Genomic DNA, 24,381 nt, shown 5'->3' with positions numbered 1-24,381 from the left:
TGCCTTTCTCCTAGCTTCTGGTGGATGCTGGCAGTCCTTGTTTTGCAGCTGCATCACTCCAGTCTTCATTGTCAAGTGGCATTCTCCTTGTGTGTCTCTTGTTTTCTCCAAGGCACCAATCAGTGGATTAGGGCCCACCCTAATCCACTATGTCTTCATTTTAACTTAACCATAGGTAGTCCCCAATTTATTACGTGTTCTAGTTATGACTAACTGCACTTAGAGACTTTTTTTTTTTCCTGGTACATCTCATCATTGTAGTATATACTACATACAGTGTTGCAGTGTGTAATGTGCTGATGTTGTCATTCTCAGATGTTCACTCACAGATGTTCAAATATCAGATTTATAAAGATATTGATAATAACAGATAATAATAATGAAAACTAAAACAATAAAAGAGGTATTCGATGGAACCTGTTGTAAGTCGAGAACTACCTGTAATTACATCTGCAAAGACCCTATTCCCAAATAAGGCCGTGTTCTGAGGTTCCAGATGGACACGAATTTTGGAGGGACAATATTCAACTGAGTACACTTATAATATGAATAATATTGGAAACAGTGGTGTAGAGAAATGCCATTATGTAAGCTAATGGAATCCACCAGGAGTTTCCAAGGGATCACAAACTTGTAAATAAAAGATAAATGTAATAGCCACATTTTTATATGGCCTTATATTTTTTTAAGATTTTTTTCTGGGAGTTGTCTATTATTATTAACCCAGATCTCATTTAAAAGCAGCTTATTGTGTAGAATAAGGTCAACTGATTTTATTTTTTTGAGGAGGGCTAGAAAGAACCTGGGAAAGATCTTCAGAGTTCTTAATCTGAAATCCATCAATGATTTCAGAAAGTCCATAAACAGCCTGAATTAAGGCAAAATTCCATCAGATTCTCAAAAAAATCTATGACCTTTAAAAACTTAGGAACTGTGGATCTAGCCCAGAATCACCAAAAAATGTTAAGTCATTATCTTTTAGGTAGGTAGAATTAAGGTGATTTTTAATTTCTACTCAGTGCTTTTCTGTATTTTCCACAGTCTATAAAGTAAACATGTAGTGCATGTGATTTTTTTAGTTAAATAAATGCTACTTTAGAAGTTAAGAAGTAAAATTTCATCTTTAGCTCTTGAACCTGTAATAAAAAAGACAAATGTAACAGCCAAGAAGAAATGGAATGGATAATAGCATGTTCTTAACAATTGCCTGCCTTCTCTTTGGGTCACAGTATTCCTAAGGCATTATAAAAAGAATGGATAGGCTCTGCAGCCACCAAAAAAAAAAAGTGATTTTTGGCATTGAAACCATTTCAGCTGAGTTCATTGCAATTAGATATTTGCATCTGAGTTTTTTATAATGAGCTTTTCCTATAAAGAGAAACTGCAGGCTCTTTATAGCTGGAAATGTTGTATTTACCATTGAATCCAGTTCAATTTAATTTTCATTAAAATATTTGCATTTGAGTTCTTTATGATGAGATTTTACTGGTTTTCCTATATCTTTACACAGTACTTACTATCATAATTACTTTTAAAAGGTATTGGGTTTTTGTTTTGTTTTATTTAATTTTAAAACATTGATCTTTTATAATAAAAGCAACCAGAATTTCCATTAAGTATCTAGGGTAGATGGATATATACCTGCGTTCAATTTACTACCCTAAAAAACCTGTAGGAAATCTTTAAGACTTTGTAAATAGCTTCCTAGAACATCTTACCTATTAGAGTTTATTGTCAAGTCTCCATATCTCCTTTGGCTAGGTTTAGGAGTACTCCAAGTAGGGCTTAAGCTCCTCTCCCTAGAGAAGCCATTTTTATTCTTGGGTCTGTTTCCTCTTCTGTTAGACTGGAACTAGATGGTCCTATCTAGTAATCTATACATCTTTGACCTATATATCTGCTTAACTGTAATGTTTGTGCTGGGAAATTTTATATATACATTTTAAAATTTATATTTTTTTAAATTCCTGTTTTTCCTTTTTGTAGTTGTATGCAGGTGCTATACTTGAGGTCTGTGGATGAAAATTGGGGAGGTTCCCTCAAGTCCAAGGTATGTAAATTTAACTTTAGTAAATATACGATTTAATAATTTAAAATCAACATTTTACAAGAAAAGTTTCATTAAATGCTCCCAGCAATAAGTATTTTTAGGATTATGCTTTCACAACAGCATATGAATCTTTTTTCCATATTTGTTTTTTTGGAAGTGGAGGTTTTCAATTAGTGAATATTAAGTTACTTAAGTAGAGGGTCAGTGAAAAAGAGGAAGACACTCAACAAGATGGATTGACACAGTGGCTGCAACAATGGGCTCAAGCGTAACAACAGTTGTGAGGATGGCGCAGGACCAGGCAGTGTTTTGTTCTGTCGTATGTACGGTCACTATGAGTTGGAACTGACTCAATGGCACCTAACAACAACAACAAGTTACTTTAGGAGCCCCGGTGGTTAAAGCGCTCGGCTGCTAACCAAAAGGTTGGCGGTTCAAACCCACCAGCTGCTCTGCGAGAGAAAGATGTGGCAGTCTGCTTCCATGAAGATTTACAGCTTTAAAGCCCTGTGGGGTCTCTGTGAGTCAGAATTAACTGGACGGCAGCGGAGTTGAGTTTTTTGTTTGTTTAAGTTACTTTAGGAGCCCTGGTGGCACAGTAGTTAAAGCACTTGACTGCTAACTGAAAGGTTGGTGGTTCAAACCCACCAGCCGCTCTATGGGAGAAAGATGGTGGCAGTCTACTTCTGTAAAAGATTTTCAACCTTGGATACGCTATGGGGAAGTTGTTCTTTGTCCTGTAGAGTCTCTATAAGTCGGACTTGATGGCAGTGGGTTTGGCTTTTTGTTTGGTAAGTTAAGCAAAACCAGTATATGAAATTTAGATTTAAAATACAACAAAGTGAATTTTTCCTTTAGCCGATGTAAATGTAATTGCTTTAAATACCATGCCATTATAGTATGTTTAAAGGTGAATTGATATATATGAAACTCCTAAGGAACAGTTATGTTAAGTGAGAATAGACCCGCCCAAAATGACAAATCAAGAAGAGAATTAATTACCATAGGATTTGGGATACAAAAGAGTAGAAGATAAAACCATGTGTGTCTATCTTCACAGGACATTTTAAGGATAAATACGTGAAAGGATGATTGTGAAAGTGTATTTTTTTGGTTAACATCAAATAATAATGGAACTTTGCTTCTCCAAAAAGGGTTGGTCTAAGGTTTTTCCATTCTGTCCTTGCATGTCACTGAAAAGTCAGTTTTATGAAACTGAACTTGTCTGAAGGTAATGAAGCTGCTTTTTTTTTTTTTTTTTTTTAAACTTAAATACATAAGTGCTCTTTTTATATGCCTTTCATTCTGTTTTAGTTTCTGCTGACATTCCCATGATTTACTTCCTTACTTACCTAACGGCAAAAGAATTTTTGGGGTTTATTATAAAAGTGCCTGATTTAGCACATGTCTTTCATTGCTGACCTAGAATTGTTTATACTAAAATATTGCTCATTTCGGCACAGAAATGTAATAGAGTAATTTGACTTGGGGACATTTCATATGAGGCCCATATAGGCAGATACACAGCTATTTAAATGCATTCTTTGGTTAGAATAAGCGCATATTCTGATGTGGCACAGAAAATAACATCTGCTTGGGGAAAAAAAAAATCCTTACTTTGTATGATTTTTTGCCTCAAACACTTCAAGTCAGAATTGTACCACAATTGTTTTAGCTTTCTTTATATGAGTTCACTGAATGATATTGTGATCATTCTTAATCCTAGAAAATTTTGGCAAATAGAATACCTTGTTTTTTAATTTTATTGACTGTTTATGTTTACCAGCTTGTTTTATTTTCTTTGTGACTTGGATTTTCATGAGGATAAAGAGTAGCTTTGATATAGCAATTAGCCCTTCTGATAGTGATACCAGATTTTGTTATGTTTACAGTAGTAGTCTTTACAGTTAATAGTTGTGTTCAGTGTTCAAAAGCTTTGGTGTAGGCTACCAATCCTTGTAGTAGGACATATGTTTCTTATGTATAGTTAAATTATCAAACCTTTGGGTACATGTCATCATAGTCTTTTCCTTTTGAAAATAATTGGATTAATAAGTACAAGCTTTCTTGAAAATGATTATTTAATTCTACAATGTATATCCATGCTTAATATACTTATATATAATACCAGTATTTTCTGAGCCTGTGAAAAGCTGGTATATTTTTGATATAACAATTATATTCCCACTTTCAGAATTGCTGTCTAAGCAATATTCTGGAATAGGACATAAAGGGGAATTGTTCGGTTTTTTTACAGTAATTAGATTAACCGCTTTTTTAAAAAGTATGTATACAGATGATGTGTTAGTTTTACAAATACTGAACTAATTTTCATGTCATCACTGTTTCATATTCTGTCTTCAACATTTGGGCAGCTAACGGGATTATTATGATAACCTTTATCACACTTTAGCTTATACTGCATTGTAACTTTTTAAGATCACTGAATTTAAATTAGCCATGTCATAAAACAGAAGAATAAATTAATGTTAAACTATTCCAGAAAAGGGAAGGATTTAAATTTTGATATGTTTTATCCACATTAAACCATTCAGCGATTGTGCAAAAGAATCCCCCAAACCCACTGCCGTTGAGTCGATTTCGACTCATAGCGACCCCATAGGGTTTCCAACGCTGTAAATCTCTATAGAAGCAGACTGCCACATCTTTCTCTCACGCAGCTGCTGGTGGTTTCGAACGACTGGCGTTTCGGTTAGCAGTCAATTGTATTTGTAAATTGCTTCAGGTAGAATTTTTATTCTCACTATGTTTAGTCTACCCATCCGTGAGTATGAGATATTTTTCTATTTATGTAGGTCTCCTTGAGTTTCTTGCAGTAGTGTTTTGTGGTTTTCTTTGTATAGGTCTTTTACATCCCTGGTTAGATTTATTCCTACCCCTGTGCCACCAGGGTTCCTTTAAAAGAATCCCAGGCAGGTCATATTCCTTAGCCAGTTCTGAATATACCTCCTAAATTACTTTTTTTCCACATTGTTTAAGTAGGGAGAGTAGTAGGTATAATAATTTTTCATCATTGATTGGACTAGTATACTACCACTTCAGGTGATGTCAAAAGTAATAACGTGGATAACCATGTTTTGCTTGCCTAGCATGTGTCTTACCATGGTAAAGATATGACTGTCCCTCAAAAAATGTGAATTGCTCCTAATTTGTATTAGAATAGGGCTTGACTAACTTTTTCTGTAAAAGGCAACATAGCAAATAGCAAATATTTTTCGCTTTGCAGGCCACACTGGCTCAGTTGCAACTGTTCAGCTCTCTTATTGTGGTTTAAAAGCAACCATAGGCATATGTAAATGAATGAGCTTTAACCATTAAAACTTACAAAAACAAGCTGGCCGGATTTGGCCCATAGGCTAAGGACTTTTGAAATAATGTAGTACCCAAAGGTACCACGAAGAAAAGCCTGGCAATCTACTTCCAAAAAATCAATCACTGAAAACCCCATGGAGCACCATTCTACTCTTAACACACATGAGTCAAAATCGACTTGATGGCAGCTGGTTAAGATACAAAAGAGGGTGGTTTCAGTGGTAAGATTCTCACTTTCCATGCAGGAGACTCGGATTTGATTCCTGGCCAATTCACCTTATGCACAGCCACCACCTGTCTGTCCATGGAGGCTTGCGTGTTGCTATGATGCTGAACAGGTTTCAGCAGAGTTTCCAACTAAGACGGAAAGGCCTGGCTATTTACTTCTGAAAATCAGCCAATGAAACCTTATGGATGACAGTGGTCCAATCCACAGCTGATCATGGAGATACCACAAAACAGGGCAGCATTTCATTTCATTGTGCATGGGGTTGCCATGAGTCGAGAACCAACTCAACAGCAGCTACGACGAGATAGCAAATAAATTTTTACTTCTCATACCAACTGTGATGGGTAGTGATGCCTAGGAGTATGATGTGACATTAGAGTTTTACTTGAAAGAGTATTGATCCGTTAGCATTATCTTCATCAGTTTCCTTATTTATAAAATGGTTACAGATGGGGTAGAATAGGTTAATACCTACCGTATGGGGCTATTTTGAGTGTTCAATTATATTACATGCAAATCATATAGTATATGTCCGATACCAGCAAATACAGAGTAAATCATTCATTAATTTTATAAATATTTATTGAGTGCTTTCTATATGTCAGGCACTATTCCAGCAGTGAGGATATTAAATGGTAGGTATTGTTATTACTGAGGAGCCCTAGTGATGCAGTGTTTAAGTGCTCGGCTGCTAACTGAAAGGTTGGCAGTTTGAACCCATCAGCCACTCCATGGGAGAAAGGTGTGACACTCTGCTTCCATAAAGATTACAGCCTTGGAAAACTCTATGGGGCAGTTCTACTCTCTCCTATAGGGTCACTATGAATCAGAATCTACTCGACGGAAATGGGTTATTATTACTGTATCTTACACCTTCAGATAGTATCGGTTACATTAAGTGTTTAAACATACTCATTTATTGTCCACTTGAAGGAAGAAAACTCAATTCAGTATATCTATTATAGCTGCAGCCTGTGTCATCAACATATACAAAATTCTGTTTGTTCACCTGCATTGATTTCCCAACCTACTACAGTCTGGCTTCTGTTTCTACCATTTTACATCCTGGCTACTAAATCTAATGTGACTTTTTAACATTTGAAACTCTCTTCCTTTCACGTGTGTGAATTCATTATTTCCTAGTTTCCTTCTGTTTCTGACAGGTCTCCATTCGCTTTCCTGGAGTCTCATCTACCACATACACTTCAAATGGTAGTGTTAGCCAGGGTCTAGCTTCAGATTTTCTTTTCTTCTTTCTCTCCTGAATGATATCTGATTCCCTCAGTTTCAATTACTTATCTACTGGTCCCCAAATCTGTACTTTTAGACCAAACCTTTCTCCTAAGCTACAGACTTGCATTTCTGACTGCCATTCGGCATTTCCACTTGGATGATCTCATGGGTACTTTAAACCAGTGCTTCTCAGACTTTAACATACATATAAATCGCATTGTAGAAATGCACGTTCTAATTCAGTAGATTTGGTATAGGTGAGTCCTGAGATTTTGCATTTCTAGTAGTCCTGCAGACTGACCCACAGTTTTAGTAGAAAGGCCCTTAAACCCAGCATGTCGAAAAACTGAACTAATCTTCTTTTATAAAAGTATACCATCTTCTTCCCTATTTCCACAAATGGCAGTATCATCAGGCAAAAGTATGAAACCCAAGAACCATAATTATTCTTTCTTTCACATGTTTTACCCAAGCAGTATCTCATTTCCCTCCTTGTTGTGGTTTCTGTTGCCATTGAGTTGATGCCTACTTATGAGGACCCCATATGTGCAGAGTAGATTGCTCCATAGGGTTTTCAAGGCTCTGACCTTTTGGAAGCAGATCAACAGGACTTACTTCCAAGGCTCCTCTGTCTGGGTTTGAACCACCAACCTTTTGGTTAGTAGTCCAGTGCTTAACCATTTGTGCCACCCAGGAACTCCTGATTCCCTCCTTAATAACCTTCAAACCTTACTCCCTTCTCCTTCCCTGTGCTTTTAATTCAAGTCCCTGGCAAATCTTTATCCAGAAGGATTACAATTACTTTTTATCTGGTCTACCTGTTTTGTTCCATTTTCTTAATTCCATTGCCTCTTCCACACAACTACCAAAAAGACCTTTTCCATAGACATACTGATGGTGTGGCTCTCTTGCTTAAAATCTTTTATAGCTCCCCATCACATACAGAATAAATATCGAACTCAGTTGCATCACATATAAAACCCTCAATGTGGCTTCTCTGTTCTAGGTTCACATCTCTTTTCCCCAAAGTAGCTGTGCAGAACTATCTGCAGTTCTCTGGACTCTGACCTCTGTGTCTTTGCACACATTGTATGGTTCTGCCTAACATGTGCCCCTTCCTAATTCTTTTGGCAAACTCTTATGCATTCAGAATTTAATTAAAGCATTATTTTTGCGTGGCCTTTGGATGCTCTGCCAGACAGAATTTTTTACTCTTCCCCTTTATGTTCCTTAGCAGTTCCCATAAAATATTATAATGTATTTGGCTTACCTTTTTCCCTACTAAACTAGGAGCTCCTTAAAGCCTAGAGTTGTTTAATTTTTCATCGTTCATATACCCAGAATCTGCCTAGCACAGCACCTGGTATTAAGAGGACTTCAAATGTTTGTTGAATGAATGAATGTACTGAATTTTTTTATTTTTTATTTTTTTTAATTGTATTTTAGATGAAGGTTTACAGAACAAATAGTTTCTCATTAAACAGTTAGTACACATATTGTTTTATGATATTGGTTAACAACCCCATGACATGTCAACACTCTCCCTTCTCGACCTTGGGTTCCCTATTACCAGCTTTCCTGTTTCCTCCTGCCTTCTACTCCTTGTCCCTGGGCTGTTGTGCCCCATTAGTCTCATTTTGTTTTATGAGCCTGTCTAATGTTTGGCTGAAGGGTGAACCTAGGGAGTGACTTCATTTCTGAGCTAAAAGGGTGTCCGGGGTCCATACTCTTGGGGTTTCTCCAGTCTCTGTCAGGCCAGTAAGTCTGGTCTTTTTTTTTTGAGTTAGAATTTTTTTCTACCTTTTTCTCCAGCTCTGTCTGGGACCCTCTATTGTGATTCCTGTCAGAGCAGTCAGTGGTGGTAGCCAGGCACCATCTAGTTGTACTGAACTCAGTCTGGTGCAGTCTGTGGTAGTTGTGGTCCATTAGACCTTTGGACTAATCTTTCCCATGTAATATACTAAGTTTATCTATAGGATGCCTCCATTTTTTACAAATGGGTGTCTGGTGAAAAGCCCATTTTTACATTGGTTATATAGCCTTGATGAATTAATAGTCTTCAAACATTGATTCCTTCTCTGGCTTTATTATTCTGAATTGAGGGTCAGCCCTGTTTGTTTGTCTTGTCTTCTTTAGTGGACCTCGTATCTCCCCAAATTCTTTTAATTATTTAAGTTGCCCTTTTATGGATTTTTCAAGTGCTTTTAAATTGTCTTGTTGTGATGATCTAAATGACTCATAATTTTGTTTTCCGGGTGGTTTTTATACAATAGTAAATTTTATTGTTTTGAAAGTACTTTGTTTTTGGATATCCTATAGTTTTTATTGAACATAGTTGAGAGTTCAGTTTTGTTGTTGTCACTGGTGCTGTTTGCTTTATATTGTTGTTTCACGGTATAGTATGACAATTAGAGTATGTTCTCATTCAGATGTACTTATTTGTAATCAATAGGAAGACATCTAATTTTCCATGCATGTAATTTCATGTGAGAGTTCACAAGTCTTTAAGCCCTTATAATCAAATCAAACCTTAAAACCAGTGTAGTACATTGTATAGCTACTTCTAATATGGTCAAAGATTACATCACTAGATCTAGTCAACTATACTGTAAACATTTTCCTTTAACCTCAAGACATATATAGTTCCTTATTCTCTCTCCTCTACCCCCACTTGTACTCTTCTTTGGAACAAGGAGGAGGATAGGATTTTTTTTTTTTTTTTTTTTTTTTTTTTAGTACTCTTTGTAATTAGCTCTGAAGAGCCTCTGAACTGTAAGCTTTCACTGAGAAGAGTTCCACAGCTTTCCAAGCTGTGTATGGAACAAAACTTGGCTTTTACTTCTAGGGAGCTGCACAAATGACATGCTGCTAAGAATCCCAAGCGGAAAACTGAAACATTTAACCTGGTTTGTTTGTGTTTTTTGAAATCATTTCTGTATATTTTATCACTTTGAAGTGTTATTTACAAAACTGCCTTTATAATTGACAGATAATTAAATAAATGGTATAAGAACATTTTCTAGAAATAGAATACATTAGGTTAATTTCTTTAGGAATCTCCATACTAATGTCATTGAGCTGTTTTTAAAACCGCCCATAGTAAATAGAAAATAAGTTACCTTTCTGAGGTATTTTTGCACATTTGTGAACTTTGTTTAACCCTTCCTATACAATCAGGATCCAATGGATCCAATTTTTGAGTTTCTTTTTGGGGCTATTCTTACTGTTTGTAAGGATTATTATTTCATGACTTTTATTCCTTCTTAGAGGTCTTCCAAAAACAAAGAGAAAAATTTACTTATTTTTTTTAATAGAATACAAATCTTGCAATTACTATATGGGTCCATTGAATCCGTTTATATATCTAAGATATATTATGGGGTCATTAATCATCAGTGGTTCCCAACTATGCTAAAAAAGATTCAAATTATGAGAATAATGATGCAGTAGTGAAATAAATCATCATTATTATATCATTGTTCAATTTTCTCATTGTGTTGCCCAGAGTTTTACATCATCTTTCAAGAAAGTTTAAAAGAAGTCTTGGAGACACCATCTTTATGGTTTGTTGTTGTTATCTTTCATTAAACACATTTGAGAATTCAGCATTTTTCTTTTTTTGTCCATAATGGCAAAGAGAAGATTGACAAAAAAGTTTCATAATGAGTAAATGGATCAGAAGATGAATGAAAAGAGGCAAATAGCAGCACTTTAGACTTGTACTAGCCAGATTTAAATTAGTTAAATTAAAGCTTAAAAGTTAGTTCCGTAGTCACAACTAGCCATATTTCAAATGCTTGGTGACCACAATCTCACCCGGGGCAAATATAGAATATTTCCGTTGTCACAGAAAGTTCTTCTGGACAACACTACTGTAGATGCTAATGATGATGGTAAGGTGACCATATAAGCAAAATCTCAGACTGTGAAACCTCATTTGATGATATCCTGGGTGATTTTTCTCAGCGTCAAGAATCAATGAATGAACAGTACATTTCTAAACACAGAAAGGAAATTCAGTATTCTCATCTAGTCAGTCACTCAGTAGGAAGGACTTTTTCATAAAATAGTTTGCAGCGAGAATCTGAATTATCCTAGTTTGCGGAACAATCATGTAGCATTATTCTTTCAACTTTTATGATGTTCCTACATCAAAATTTATTTGGTACAGTTTGTAAATGGGCAAGTGCTGAAGGCAGATGTGTATACTAAGGTGATTGGAAGAAAATACATGATGTAGAAATGAAAAAATTCATTGATTTGATTAATTGGTATTTACACATCTAAAAATAAAAAAAATATCTTACAAGTATAAAGCAAATAAGATGGCAGTCTTCACAAAATTATAGGCTATCGAGGTTTTCATTGATAGTAATATACTTTGATGATATAAATGCAAGAATAGCCAGCCTGATTATAAACTATAACCTATTAGAGATGTATTTGAAATCTAGAAACAATATTTATTCACAAGATGGCTATGTTCCAATTTCATGCACGAGAACTGATAAGCAGTTAGTTGGCATTGAAAGCACATTGCCCATATTGGTTACATATATTTCAAAACCAGGAAAATATGGAATAAATATTTGAGTTTACTATGTTTAAATTCTTGTTACAATTTCTAATAAAGTTGGGTTTTTTTTTTTTGTTTGTTTGTTTTTTCACTTTCTCTTTATTCTTTTGTAAATTCATTCATAAAGTCATTTAAAAATAAAATTAAAAGAGTCTGCTGGACCCAGATGGTAAGTGGTGATAACTGTTTTTCCTGGTATACTAAGCATTAGTATGTCCTAGCTCTCCTCTTCCAGAATCTTTTAAAAGAAAAAATGCTTCTTGAAGAGATGCCATAAACCCCATGATTTGTTTCCTGGACTTCATCATTTAGTGTTTGTGTATTTGATGACTCATGCAGCTATGGAGCACATGAAATTTGATTACAGTGTGAATATGAGATCATTAAATCAGAAGAATAATACAAATAACAGTACTACATATTCAAAATTGGTCCTTTTATAAAGTTTTTTTAAATTTACTGTCATGATTTTGTTTATAATTTGTGAAACATGAAAATTTCCCCTCAGTCATAACAGAGCCAAGCTATATGTTTACATTGAGAAATTAAATACAATGCTACAGTCCAATAGTAAAAGTGGGACACAAGCATTGAACTTGAGGAGCTATAGTTTTTTTCCTGACTGGCTGAAGATGGACAGGTACTGTTATATTGCCTTTTTTAGAATACATTTTTACCATACTTCTTCAATTTGCTTTCTCCAGCAGAATATTTGAAGTTGATGTTAGGTTTATTTTGACTATTATGAAATGTCAGATTTTATGAATAAATTGTTTTGAGTAGTAAGAGATAATTTTTTTTTTGAATCCTTTCGAATCATGTTGAAGAAAGGACATTGTTTTATATTCAGGTGCATATATAAATTTAATTTAGTTCTCATCAAATGTTGCATCTTATTTTTTCCTATTTCTTTATCACTCCAGCTAGTAAAATGTCCTTCCTCTGAACTCAGAGTACTTATTATCTGTTGTTAAATCGACAACATTGTTTTTATGACCACCTTTTTATCTTTGTATTTGTTGCAGGCCTGTTTAATTAAACTGTCTGTAGGTTTCTTGAAGTTAAAGAACTTAATTTCATTGCATTCTCGTATAGCCTGTCCTGCTGCTGTGCAGATAGAATAACTACTCAAATATTTGTTAAAAGATACATTTACTGCATGCAAACTGTGATTTGTTACTACAGGATATTTAATAGATATTCCACTCATTCAAAATTAGGAGGCTTATGGATCTATCTTTAGCAGAGAGAAAAGGAACTGAAGAAAATAGTCATTAGTGACCATTTTCCTATTCCTTTTAAATTTGTTCTCTCATTCCAGCCTGTTAAAAATCTGTTGAATGAATGAAAATTATTAAAGGTGCTAGACTCTGTTATGGAAACAAAGAACTATAAGAATAGTCCTCTCCCAGAGAAGTTTCTTATGTAGTAGGGAAAAAAGTAAATAGACACAGTTACTGTGTATTATCTGTTGTATTACACAAGTGTGCATATAGCATTTGCCAAAGAGATGGTATAAAATGCAATAGGATATCATAAGATCATTTTTGGCTGAGGATTCAGAGATCTGCAGAGAAGTAGCATTTGAACAAACCTGAAAGAATAAAGTTAATAGAGAATATATTCTAATAAACCAGAATAACATAATCAATTTTATTTTGAACCAAATTTTGTAAGATTAGATGGAATGTCTGAGTTTGTTTCAATAAGTCCTCAAAACCTTAAAAAAAGAAAAGAAAAAACTTTTATAAATGCAAGTATGTTAAGACCTTCATAATGAAGTATGTTTATAGTGCTGTTGCTAAGTAATTCATTTCTAAGTTAAAAAAAAAAAAGTTCTCAAAAGGCATATGTGTATCTATAAAATTTAGGTAGAAATTGATGCAAATGATAACACAGAACCACTTTGAAGAATTACCTTGGTTTTCCAGTGTCTTCAGGATCTGTTTTTGGTTAGTCTCTGAGTATCGGTTGCTCAAATACTCCTCCATATTTTACTTTTTTTAAAACTGCTTTGACTGGTCTCACACATTGACTTACAGATGAGCTTTGCTATCTCAGTAGCCCTAAAAACCCCATTGGAATTTGGTATTCGATTAATTTGAAATAATTAATGTGTTAAAATATGTAGTCTTCCCAGCCAAGAACATAGTATGTCTTCCCATTCATGTTTGTTTTCCTTAGGGCCGAAGTGTTTCATTTGTTAAGTTTATTTCTCCTTTTTCTTTTGGTTTTGTAACCAGTTTGGGCATGAAAATAAACAATTACAGATCTTCTTTTTTTTTTTTTTTTAAGCTTTCGTCAGGAGTGATAAACCCAAACTATTCAGAGGACTACAAATCAAGGTATGGTTGATTTTAATGGAATCTCTTTATTCTTATGTTAATTTCTTTTTTTAATTAAAATAAGTGAATTTTTAAATAAATAATTAAATGTTTACAAAGAGTTTTTGTCGGTAGCCTGATCAGAAATGTTTAAGTGTTAATGTAATTAATGATTTATTAGCTCACAGGGCCTATAGTTTAGGGGCAGTTTTTCCTTAAACTAAGGTTGTTTCTGTGATCAATGAGCATAATGTTATTTTAGTTAACTTTACGTTTTAGAACTTGTAATTGGTTACATAAAATGACTAAAAAACTGAGTCCTGTATCTTAATGTTAATAATCAAGTATGCATCTAGCATAGGTAGCAAAAAATCATGAATTGACTTTTTGAATTGGGACTCGGGGTGAAATCCTAACATTTACTTCATAGGTAACGTTGGTAATTATCATTCTAGGTGTCTGAAACCCCAGTGCCAGTAGTAAGATGTCTCTGAGGCAAGGCATAAACAGCCCTCAGCTTACATTTCTAAAACTCCACAAATGGAGTTGGGAATATACCAAGTGCTAATAGTACATCAGAGCTTGTCTCCATCTCTAGAGTTCACAACCTTAGAAGACCTAGAAAAACTGAAGCATAATTTCCGAAAGAAGTTGTAGGCGATCCCTATATCTAGTTATTTAGTTGTCCAGTTCTACTTAATTTAAAATTGAAGGTTCAGTCTCTTAAAAATGGAATCATATTTGTTGTCACATTTACCCAGAGTTGGAATTTCTCAGAGCTGTCTGATAAATACTGAACCCAATTAGTGGATCTGAAGTTTCCAGAATCCAGCCCAAGTCTAGACTGATTACAGCAAAATCATTAGATTTCTTAAACCTAGGAACTTAATAGCCAGAGTGGAATCCTGAGTCTGATCATTTATTTTTGCATAGCTTTGCATAGCTTATTTCAACATTGTTCCTTATACCATCCTTCTCTCTCATCAATTAACTTTGAACTGGTCTGTTTCCTCCATTAGATTTTAAGCTTATTTGAAAGTTTCAGAGTGCTAGGTATATAATGGGACCCTGGTGGCACACTGGGTAAGCGTTCAGCTGCTGACCAAAAGGTGGGCAGTTTGAATCCACCAGCCACTCCTTGGAAACCCTCTGGGGCAGTTCTACCCTGTCCTATAGGGTCACCATGAATCGAAATCAACTCGATGCAGTAGTTTTATGTATATAATAAATATTTGTTACATTTAGTAATAAACTTAAATCTTAAAATAGCTTGATACCAACAGGTGTTTTTCTCTTTAGAAGTAAAATGTGTGTGTTTTTTGTAAGTTATTTGCAAAAATCCCATAAACTTTTTCTTAAAAGACTACCTTTAAGACATGTTGATTCTCATGTTATATTTGAAAGTGTTTTTTATTACTATTAAATATAATGAAGCTGGATTGAATTGTTTTGAACCTTGCTTGGGGCTGAGAAGGTTCTTGATGAGCAGAAAAATAATGACGACATTTCTCTTTTTTGTAGTATGTTCGTGGTTCAGACCCTGTACTGAAGCTTCTGGACGACAGTGGTAACATTGCTGAAGAACTGAGCATCCTCAAATGGAACACAGACAGTGTAGAAGAATTCTTGAGTGAAAAGTTAGAGCGCATATAAATCTTGCTTAAATTTTGTCCTATCCTTTTGTTATCAAATGAAATATATTGCAGTACCTAGAAAATAATTTAGTTTTTGCTTCCTTCTTCCATTGATCAATCTTTTGACTGTGAGGCGTTGAACATCTAATGAGAAGTTGAAGTAGCAGCACAGCCCATGATACCTAATGAGTTGGCAAGCTTAATAACAAAACCCATTTTTTATAAATTTCCATCCTCTTTCATTTGTTGATACCACTAACTAAATGCTTTGTAACAGACTTGTGGTTAATTATGGAAATGATAGTTTGTGATAATTGGTCCAGTTTTACAAACAACAGATTTTTAAATTAGGGAGGTTAATAAGGGAGAGGATTACTATTCCTCATGTGCTGTGTGCTCTTTGAAAGTAATGACAGAAAGCTACAAAGCAAGTAAGATATACTGAGCCTCAACAGATTGCCTGCTCCTCAGAGTCACTCGTATTTTTGTATTACCCAGCTTTCCTTTGAATAGAAGTGTTATTTATAGTTTATAATAAATGGAATGCAATGCATAAAAACTTTGTAACCTTATTATTGTGAAACAGAGTCAAGATCTACAGTACGAGTGAAACATTCACAGAGATTCGCATTAATGAAGACTACACAGAAAACCTTTGTAAGGATTTGTGTGGATCTGATATTTGGCAAATTTTTGTGTTTTACATTATTAAAAATGAATTTTAAAAGGATCTCTCTTAAGAACAAAATGTAAATAAAGTTTCAAAAGTCTATCTGAATTTGAAATTTCTTCCTGTTTGTTTTTTCGTGTTTAAGAATGACAATTTCCTTGATGCATTTTTATCATTTTCTTTTCATATAACCCTTTTTTCCCAAAATTTTAAAATGGCTACACAGTTTAAACTTATAATAACTTCTCATTATTGGTAATAGTTCTTTACATATTTTTAAGTGCTTTCATTTATGATCACATTTTTATTGATGTTTTATAAAAAGGATGCTTTTTTTATAATACAGAATTTTTATGAGCTATTAAAAATGATTTTTCTACTTTGTTTAGCTGTCTGTCTTGTCAGAGTGACTCCTTCATAAGAGGTGGCTCTCTAGGACCAGTATTCATCCAGATGTCTTCTAGGTCATTAAAACTTCTTACTAACTTATCTAATTGGGATAATATCCTGCCCTCTCAACTTAGGATAAATTCTTACAATCTGAAAACTTTCCTATATGTTGATTTTGAATTAAGTCACCTTAATAACAAATATATGAAAAGTCTTAAAGACAACTCTACCAGAGAATGTAATATGCTTATTTTTAATAGAGATCACTTATTAATCTTTACTAGCAGTTTGTATTATGTAATATTTAAATTAAGAAGTCTGTTTTTAAGGCCAGCAAGAGCAGGAAAAAATCTTGAGCAATTTGGCTAATCAAAAGATACTATGAGAAATCCTGACAAACAGACCATGGTCTACTTTTGATCATCAGTAATAATGGAGAAGGCTATCATTTTGATAGTATAAGGCACTGGTTAATGTGCCACTGATCCCTAATGGTTGTTATTACTTCAGGGCAAGAGGGAAATGAAGTCACTCATGGACACTGGAAAAAAAAAAAAAACAGAGGGAAGTCTCCACCACATACACAATGATGGGAAAGGAGATCAAACTTCAGAACTGGGGTTAGCATAGAAAAGTAATTAGACTGGTCTCTGGCCAGGAAGAGACAGTTAAATGAATATCTGGCATTGGGATTGGAAAAAAAAAGAGAGGCCTAAGAAGTCTATTATATTGAAGTTATTATGAGAGATCAAAAGAGACTGAAGAACCCCTCACCATCTTTGAGCTTAAAGTTTTCCAGTTGATGAATAAAAGTATATCTTCCATGCCCCACTATTTTAATTGGGAGATTGAAGTTAATTCCAACTGCTTTTCACCAATTCCAATCAAAGAACAACTGAAAGCTTTTTAAAGAAACAAAACCATTGATTACCAAGAAAGAGCTGTAAGTACTGATCCAAAAAGGACCATTTTGTAGCCAAATTCTGATATTTGATTAAGCTTATTCAAATTCACAAATATGGATATGTAACAGTCACTGATATTTATAAATTTACTTCCCACTGCCAACACTGTATGTCGGTTATAACCTAGAACAATGTTTCTCAAAATTTCTAATTTTAGCAAAAGCCTCTTACAAGGAGCTATGAGCAGTTAATGTCACTGAATTGTACACATAAAAATGATTGAAATGTTTTGTTACATGTATTCCACCACCATAGAAACAAAAAATTTTTTAAAAGGATGTATGACAAAGAATTGATGTGCCCTGTTTTAAGAGGATCTGAAGCTTGAAAGCTATTCTAAAATTAAAATTAATAAAATGCAGAAAATGCTTTTGAAAGCAAATACTATAAAACTAAGTTAAAATTGGTAGCAGCTAGTAGGTGAAAACATCAGCAAATGTGTGGAAGGTAGGATTACAGATTCTAGTTATAAGCACATCTATGGAAGTTTCTTTCATTTGAAAATAATCTTTTAATTCTGTGATGACAGTGGACCTTTTTGGGGGGCAGGGGGAGCTTTTGTATTCAAAAATTCAAAATAGACTTTGCTGATTAAATGTAAACATTTTACCTTTGAACTGGCCCTTGGCCCAGGAGTCACTACTATGAAACAATGTTTTTCAGAAATACTGAAGCAGTAAAACTAAGGATAATTATTTGAAGCCTCTAAAACTAGTCCTTTCCTGTTATCTTCCTGAAACATACATGCTAAGTGCAGTAATTTTCTATTTATCCAGCATTATGAAAATTGAAGTTAGACCTTTAAATTTAGAATTTTGTTTAAAAAATTAACATTGAGATATTCATATATTATAAAATTCACCCATTTAGAATATCAATGTAAAGGTTTTTAGTCATAGAGTTGTGCAACCATCCCCACAATCTAAGCTTAGAACATTTTTATCACCCCAAAAAGAAGCCCCTGTACCCATTACTGGGTCACTCCCTATACCCCGTTTCCAGCTGTAGCCAGCCATTAATCTACTTTTATAGATTTGCCTATTCTGGACATTTTATATAAATGAAGTCATACAATGTGATCTTTTGTGACTGGCTTCTTTCACTTAGCGTAATGCTTTTAAGGTTAATGTAGCATGTATCAGGACTTCATTCTTTATAGCTGAGTAATATTCCATTGTGTTAAATACCACATTTTGCTTATCCATTGATGAACATTTGGATTGTTTCCACTTTTGGCTGTTATGAATAATGCTGCTATATGCATTTGTATACAAGTTTTTATGTGGCAAATGTTTTCATTTAGATACATTCCTAGCTGTGAAATTACTGAGTCACATGGTAACTCTATTTTTAACTTTTTATGGAAACTGGAACGTTTCCAGACTTCCAAAGTGGCTGTACCATTTTACATCCCACCAGCAATGAATGAGAGTTCTGATTTCTGTACATCCAAGAGTTTCTTGATATCTCAAACTCGTTGCAGTTGAGTCGATCCCGACTCGTAGCAACCCTATAGGACAGAGTAGAACTGCCCCATAGGGCTTCCTTTCCTTATGAAAGGAGCCCTGGTGGTGCAGGGGTTAAGCACTTAGCTTCTAACCGAAAAGGTCAGCGGGTACAAACCCACCAGAAGCTCCGTGAAAGAGAAAAATGTGACAGTTTGGAAAGATGTGGTAGTCTGCTTCCGTAAAGATTGACAGCCTTGGAAACCCTATGGTGCAATTCTCTGTCCTATATGGTCACTATGCGTCAGAATCAGCTCTATAGCAATAGGTTTTATCAGGAGCTATGGGGATATGTTAAGCATGTTGCTCTTCCACTAAATGATCTTTAGACTGTAATTCTTTTTTAATTATTTTTGGTATGTAAACCTCAGTTTTAGCTGCCTCTTCTCCCTTCTTTGCTTTAAGGGATTTTATTTAATTTGTTTTCCTCTTCCCCCAGCTTCAGTCTTGAAAAAAACCCACAATGACCTCAGATCTGTTGGAGATCACATTCTAGTGGGAGAGGCAACCATTAAGCAAAAACACAAATACATAATTACAACTATGGTAAAAGCAATGAAAAAAATTACTAGGAGAGAATTACAGAGAAGACATAAATAAGTTTAGGAGTTCAAGGATCTCTAAGGATTTAAAATGAGGGCTAAAAGATGAACAAAAGCTATCCATCCAAAGAGTGATTGGAATGGCTTCTAAACAGAGGGAAAGGCATGTGCAAGGGTCCTGGCTTTGCATACTGAAAGAAGTTCAATGTGTCTGGAGCCTAGTGAGCTGGGGGAAAGGGCAGGAGGAAATAAGGTTGGGAAGGTAGGCAAGAAGGGTCCAGTATAGCCATCTTAAGAATTTTATTTTACTTAAAGTTACTTTTAGAATAAAACCAGAAAAGGAAAAAACTTTAAGAAGGGGAATGGCAAAATCCAGTTTGTTTTTAAAAGATTAAAGGTCATTTTCAATCAGCAAGTATTCAATTATGCCTATGTAGACACTTAAGTGCATTATCTAGTGGTTTCACTAATGACTGATAACCTTTTTAGGGGCTTCTAGCATAGTTTCCTTTTTCTTTTTTTTTTTTTAACTATTCACCCACTTGCTTTAAGAACAAAAAGCATAAAGTTTAACATTTTATGAGATTCCAATGTTCATCTGTACATACTCAAAGAACTCTTAGAATAGTCACTAATTCTGTGAACTAATAGGAAGGGCTTGTCACTGCACTCAGGCACTTCTTGTCCCATCTTTGAGCTGAGCATTAATCTCAATTCTGGCTCCAATCAAAGATCATGGAGCACCAAATTTGGTTGGTTGACTCAATAACTAGGATAAACCCACCCACCTCCTTTGTGATTAGTGCCAGGGTTCTTGCTGCAGGGAGCGCTGATGGTGCAGTGGTTAAGAGCTTGGCTTCTAACTGAAAGGTCGGAGGTTAGAATCCACTAGCCACTCCTTGGAAACCCTATGGGGCAGTTCTACTCTGTCTTAAGGGTCGCTATGAGTCGAATCACTGCAACAGCAACGGGTGTACCCAGACTTTTCACCTAAAAGTGATTAGCATGGCTGAGATAATTTTCAAACAACTTGAACATCTCTAAGTCAGCTTCACACAAGACCTTCTCAATCTTAGAGCAGGACACTTGTCCACACTCACAACACAAGTCGATAATTCTGTAGATCTGGTTATCTTATTTGTTGTTGTTAGTTCCCGTCGAGTCTAACAAAACGAAACATTACCCAGTCTTGTGCCATCTTCGTGATAGTGGATACATTTGAGTCCATTGTTGTGGCTATTGTGCCAATCCATCTCAATAAGGGTTTCCCTCGTTTCGCTAACCCTCTACCAAACATGATGTCCTTTTCTAACGATTGGTCTCTCCTATTGACGTGTCCAAAGTAAGCCAGCCAAAGTCTCTCCATCCTCACTTCTAAGGAGCATTCTGGTTGTATTTCTTCTAAGACTAATTTGTTTGGTCTTTTGATAGTCCACAGTGTATTCAATTTTCTTCACCAGCACGACAATTTGAATTCTTCTGTCTTCTTTTTTCACTGTCCAGATTTTGTATGCATTTGCTACAGTTCAAAAGACCATGGCTTGGATCAGGTCCACTTTAGTCATCAAAGTGACATCTTTGCTTTTTAAACTTTAAAGAGATTTTGCAGAAGATTTGCCCAAAGCAATACATAGAATTTCTTGACTGCTGTTTCCATGGACATTGATAGTTGATGCAAGTAGAATAAAATTGTTGACAGCTTAGGTTTTTTCTCCATTTATCATGATGTTGTTTATTGGTCCAGTTGTGAGGAATTTTATTTTCTCCATGCTCAAGTGTAATCCATACTGAAGGCTTTAGTCTGTGACCCTCATCAGTAAGTGCTTCAGGTTGTCTTCATTTTGGCATAAAGAACACGAGTACAATGATTGGTTTTAAAGAATTTGACATTCCCTCTTGGAAATTTCTATGCATTGATGATTAACTTTCAATAAAGATGTGCAAGGAAAAGATCAACTTCAATCTAGACTCTTCGCTTATGGCTCTATATACAACCTATGTTCAGAGATTGTCAGTCTGTGATAGTATCTCAATTTTCACAGAATTTTAACAGACTGCTCCTCATAGCCACCTGGAAGTTCTTTTTCCAAGGTGGCAGTGTTTTCCTCATTAGCAGTAACATATGGGATTGTGTTTATGTTTAACGGTATATAATATATACCATCAAAGTCATTTAACACTGTTTACAAGAAAAGACTTAACAAGGAATGTAAAAGTCATATTTTGAGTACAAACAGTGTCAATTGGATCAAAGTTTCTGAAAGGCAGAAAATGGGGAAAATGTTTTGCAATTAACTTGCAAACAAGTGAAAAAGTTGCTGGGTAATAAACTAGCATAGCTCTGGAAGAAATACCTCTTGTCAAATTAATGTAATCTTTTTCGACAGAGTTATTGGCCTGTTAGAAGAGGGGAATGTGATGGATGAAATCTGTCTCCAATGTAGCCAACTATTTTATCCTGTCTGGCATTATATAGGTATTTGTAAACTAGAAAAATGTGATACAATACCTCAGTCTTAAGTGGGTGCATTAGGGAATGCTGGAGGATTATTCCAACTTATTTTCAATAGATAGTAGCAACATAGAACAAAGCAAGTGGCATCTTCAGGTTTCCAATATGATATGACTGTTGCTAGAAACATGGTACTTGGCAGTGAGTAGCCAAGAGGGGAAAGAAGAGTACCAACATTAGGGATTCTCTCACTGTTGGATTTTCCATTGGCTTTTGACTTTTATTTTTTTCTTGTCTCTGTGATTTCTCCTGGAATAGACTATAAATGTGCTTCTACCTCTCACACTTGCTGGTGCCAATCTTCTATAAAGGTAGTCTGTCTGCCTTCCTTTTAATATTTGACATCACTGACTACTTTTTCTCATGATCACTGGGTACTTTGGAGCTTTGTCTCCTCTGTGCTCTCATTCAGGTGAAGTCCCCTAAGATTTGTACTAGTTTGAATTGGGAGATTTGGATTTTGTCCTTTTCAATGCTCCCTTCTTCCATTGCCATGAATCATCAGCTGTTGAATTAGAAGTCTGTCCCATATAAGGTCACACCACCCATACTTTCTAAACAAATAAATTAGAAAGAAATTACATTTCCAAGTGATTCCTTATTGAGTGATCTATCACATCTTTTCTTTATGTGGCAAAACTGCCCTAATGTATTTGAATAATGGCTTAATTTACAAAAGTTCAATTTAAGAAGCAACTTGTCAGGAACTTATCATGCATATTAAGAAGCTTGGACCTTACCCTTACATATCAGTGGCTTTTGGAATTTAGAGTACATAAGAATTCCCTGTGAAAGTTGTTAAAAGTGCACAGTCTGAGGCCCCAGTCCCACAGTTTCTGCTTTAGTAGTTCAGTAGGTCTAGGGTAGAGCACAGTAATCTATTTTTTGTGGTATTCGTAATATAGGAAGTCCTCAGACCACATTTTGAAAAACATAGGGAGGGAACTATGGAAGAGTTTTAAGCTTGTATTTGGCATTCTAGCATGGTCAGAGATGTATTTTCAATAGGTTTTGCTGCAGTTGAATTGGAGAAAAGACAAGTTTGGAGTCTATTGCAGTAGCTCAAGAAAGCAATGACTAGGGGGTTGAGGGAAGTAGGGAAGAGAAGGCATTAGTAAAAACTGAAAGAAAAAGACAGATATGAAAATACATGAATTTTTAAATATGAAAATATATTGAGAGTCCCAACTTAAAATGCCTATAGGAGCCAGGCTAGTAGCAAATCAGTGCAGAGACTTGAGGAAAGACTGTAAATAGAGACAGATTTAGAGTTCATGCCCCATCGAACCTGTACAGCTGCTTCTCTGTTCCAGGTGATCGTTGCTATGCAGGAGGAGTATGGGGCCAATCTTGCCAAATATTCTAGTTTTTTTCAAGAGAATCCAGAAAATAGATTCTGTTTTAGGTTTGAGCTTAAGGTTGCTGTGAGATTTCCAAGGGGAAATGTTCAAATGGAAGTTGCTGTATGCGTCAGAAGCTCAGAAGAGAGCTCTGAGAGGGACACACGGGTTTGGGAGTTACTAGCAAGTACACTGGTACAATGGAATTCATTGTCTGTGCCCTTAATCTGTGCAAATTTAGTCAAATACATTTGGCAAAATTAAAAAGGGAGACAAGTAACAATTTAAACAGAGTGATTTCTCCCCTCAACATGGCATCAAAGTGAATTTGAGGTGGAAGATGTGAGTCTCTTCCTTCACTTTGTCTCAGTTCTCTTACTTCTCATAGGTGAGCGTCTTGCTGTACTATGTCTAATTCTAGGTGCTTTCATAAGGAATTTTCAAGAGGAAATTTCACTATACGCAGTATTTTTGCCTTACTCACACACCAACTTTAGAAACTTAGTTGTTTTTAGTTGTTCTTGGGTAGATTCTGACTCATGGCAGCTCCCTGCGTGCAGAGTAGAACTGCTCCGTAGGGTTTTCAAAGCTGTGACTGTTCAGAAGCAGATCACTAGACTTGTCTTCCAAGCAGCATCTGGGTGGATTCAAACCATCAACCTTTTGGCTACAAGTTGAGTGCTTTAACGACTTGTGCCACCCAAGAACTCCCTTTAGAACCTAGCCCCCATCTAATATCTGAGTCCACTATATGAAAACTATGAGAAAAGATGCAATCATCCTGGAAAAGAATGTAATGAAAAGAGCAGCAGCAGTGTGAGCACCAAATCCAGGATAATGTCAGTGTCTAAGAAGAAAAGCAAAGAAAGAGAAGCCAATGAAAAAGAAAGGAAACAGCAGGAAGATTTGAAGAGGCCCAAGAGAGGATCATAGAGGCCAAGGTATTGGTCTGTCATATCACCATGCAAAAGAAGGATCCAGTAAACTGTGGACTAAAAAAAAGTCCATTAGATTTTGCAATTGGAAGGTCATTAATGACCTTAGTGGGAGCCTTTACAAACTGCCAGAAACCAGATTC

At 35.2% G+C, this 24,381-nt stretch overlaps 1 protein-coding gene across 2 annotated transcripts in view; it reads left to right on the top strand.

Annotated features, from left to right (window-relative positions):
• Window positions 1-16,149, top strand: part of SELENOF (selenoprotein F) — a 38,703-nt gene extending 22,554 nt beyond the window's left edge. Inside the window, exons 3-5 of one of the 2 annotated variants that reach the window (XM_023733353.1) lie at window positions 1,985-2,050; window positions 13,717-13,766; window positions 15,267-16,149. In XM_023733353.1, coding sequence (XP_023589121.1) covers window positions 1,985-2,050; window positions 13,717-13,766; window positions 15,267-15,294 — 144 coding nt within the window. In that variant the 3' untranslated portion in view covers window positions 15,295-16,149. The remainder of the gene's footprint in view (window positions 1-1,984; window positions 2,051-13,716; window positions 13,767-15,266) is intronic. The other variant, XM_023733352.1, reaches the window with a different exon arrangement.
• Window positions 16,150-24,381: the final 8,232 nt, after the last annotated feature.

This window comes from Trichechus manatus, unplaced genomic scaffold (assembly GCF_000243295.1).
Source record: "Trichechus manatus latirostris isolate Lorelei unplaced genomic scaffold, TriManLat1.0 scaffold00058, whole genome shotgun sequence".
NCBI classification, from domain to species: Eukaryota; Metazoa; Chordata; class Mammalia; order Sirenia; family Trichechidae; genus Trichechus; species Trichechus manatus.
This window is presented reverse-complemented; position numbering and strand designations above follow the sequence as displayed.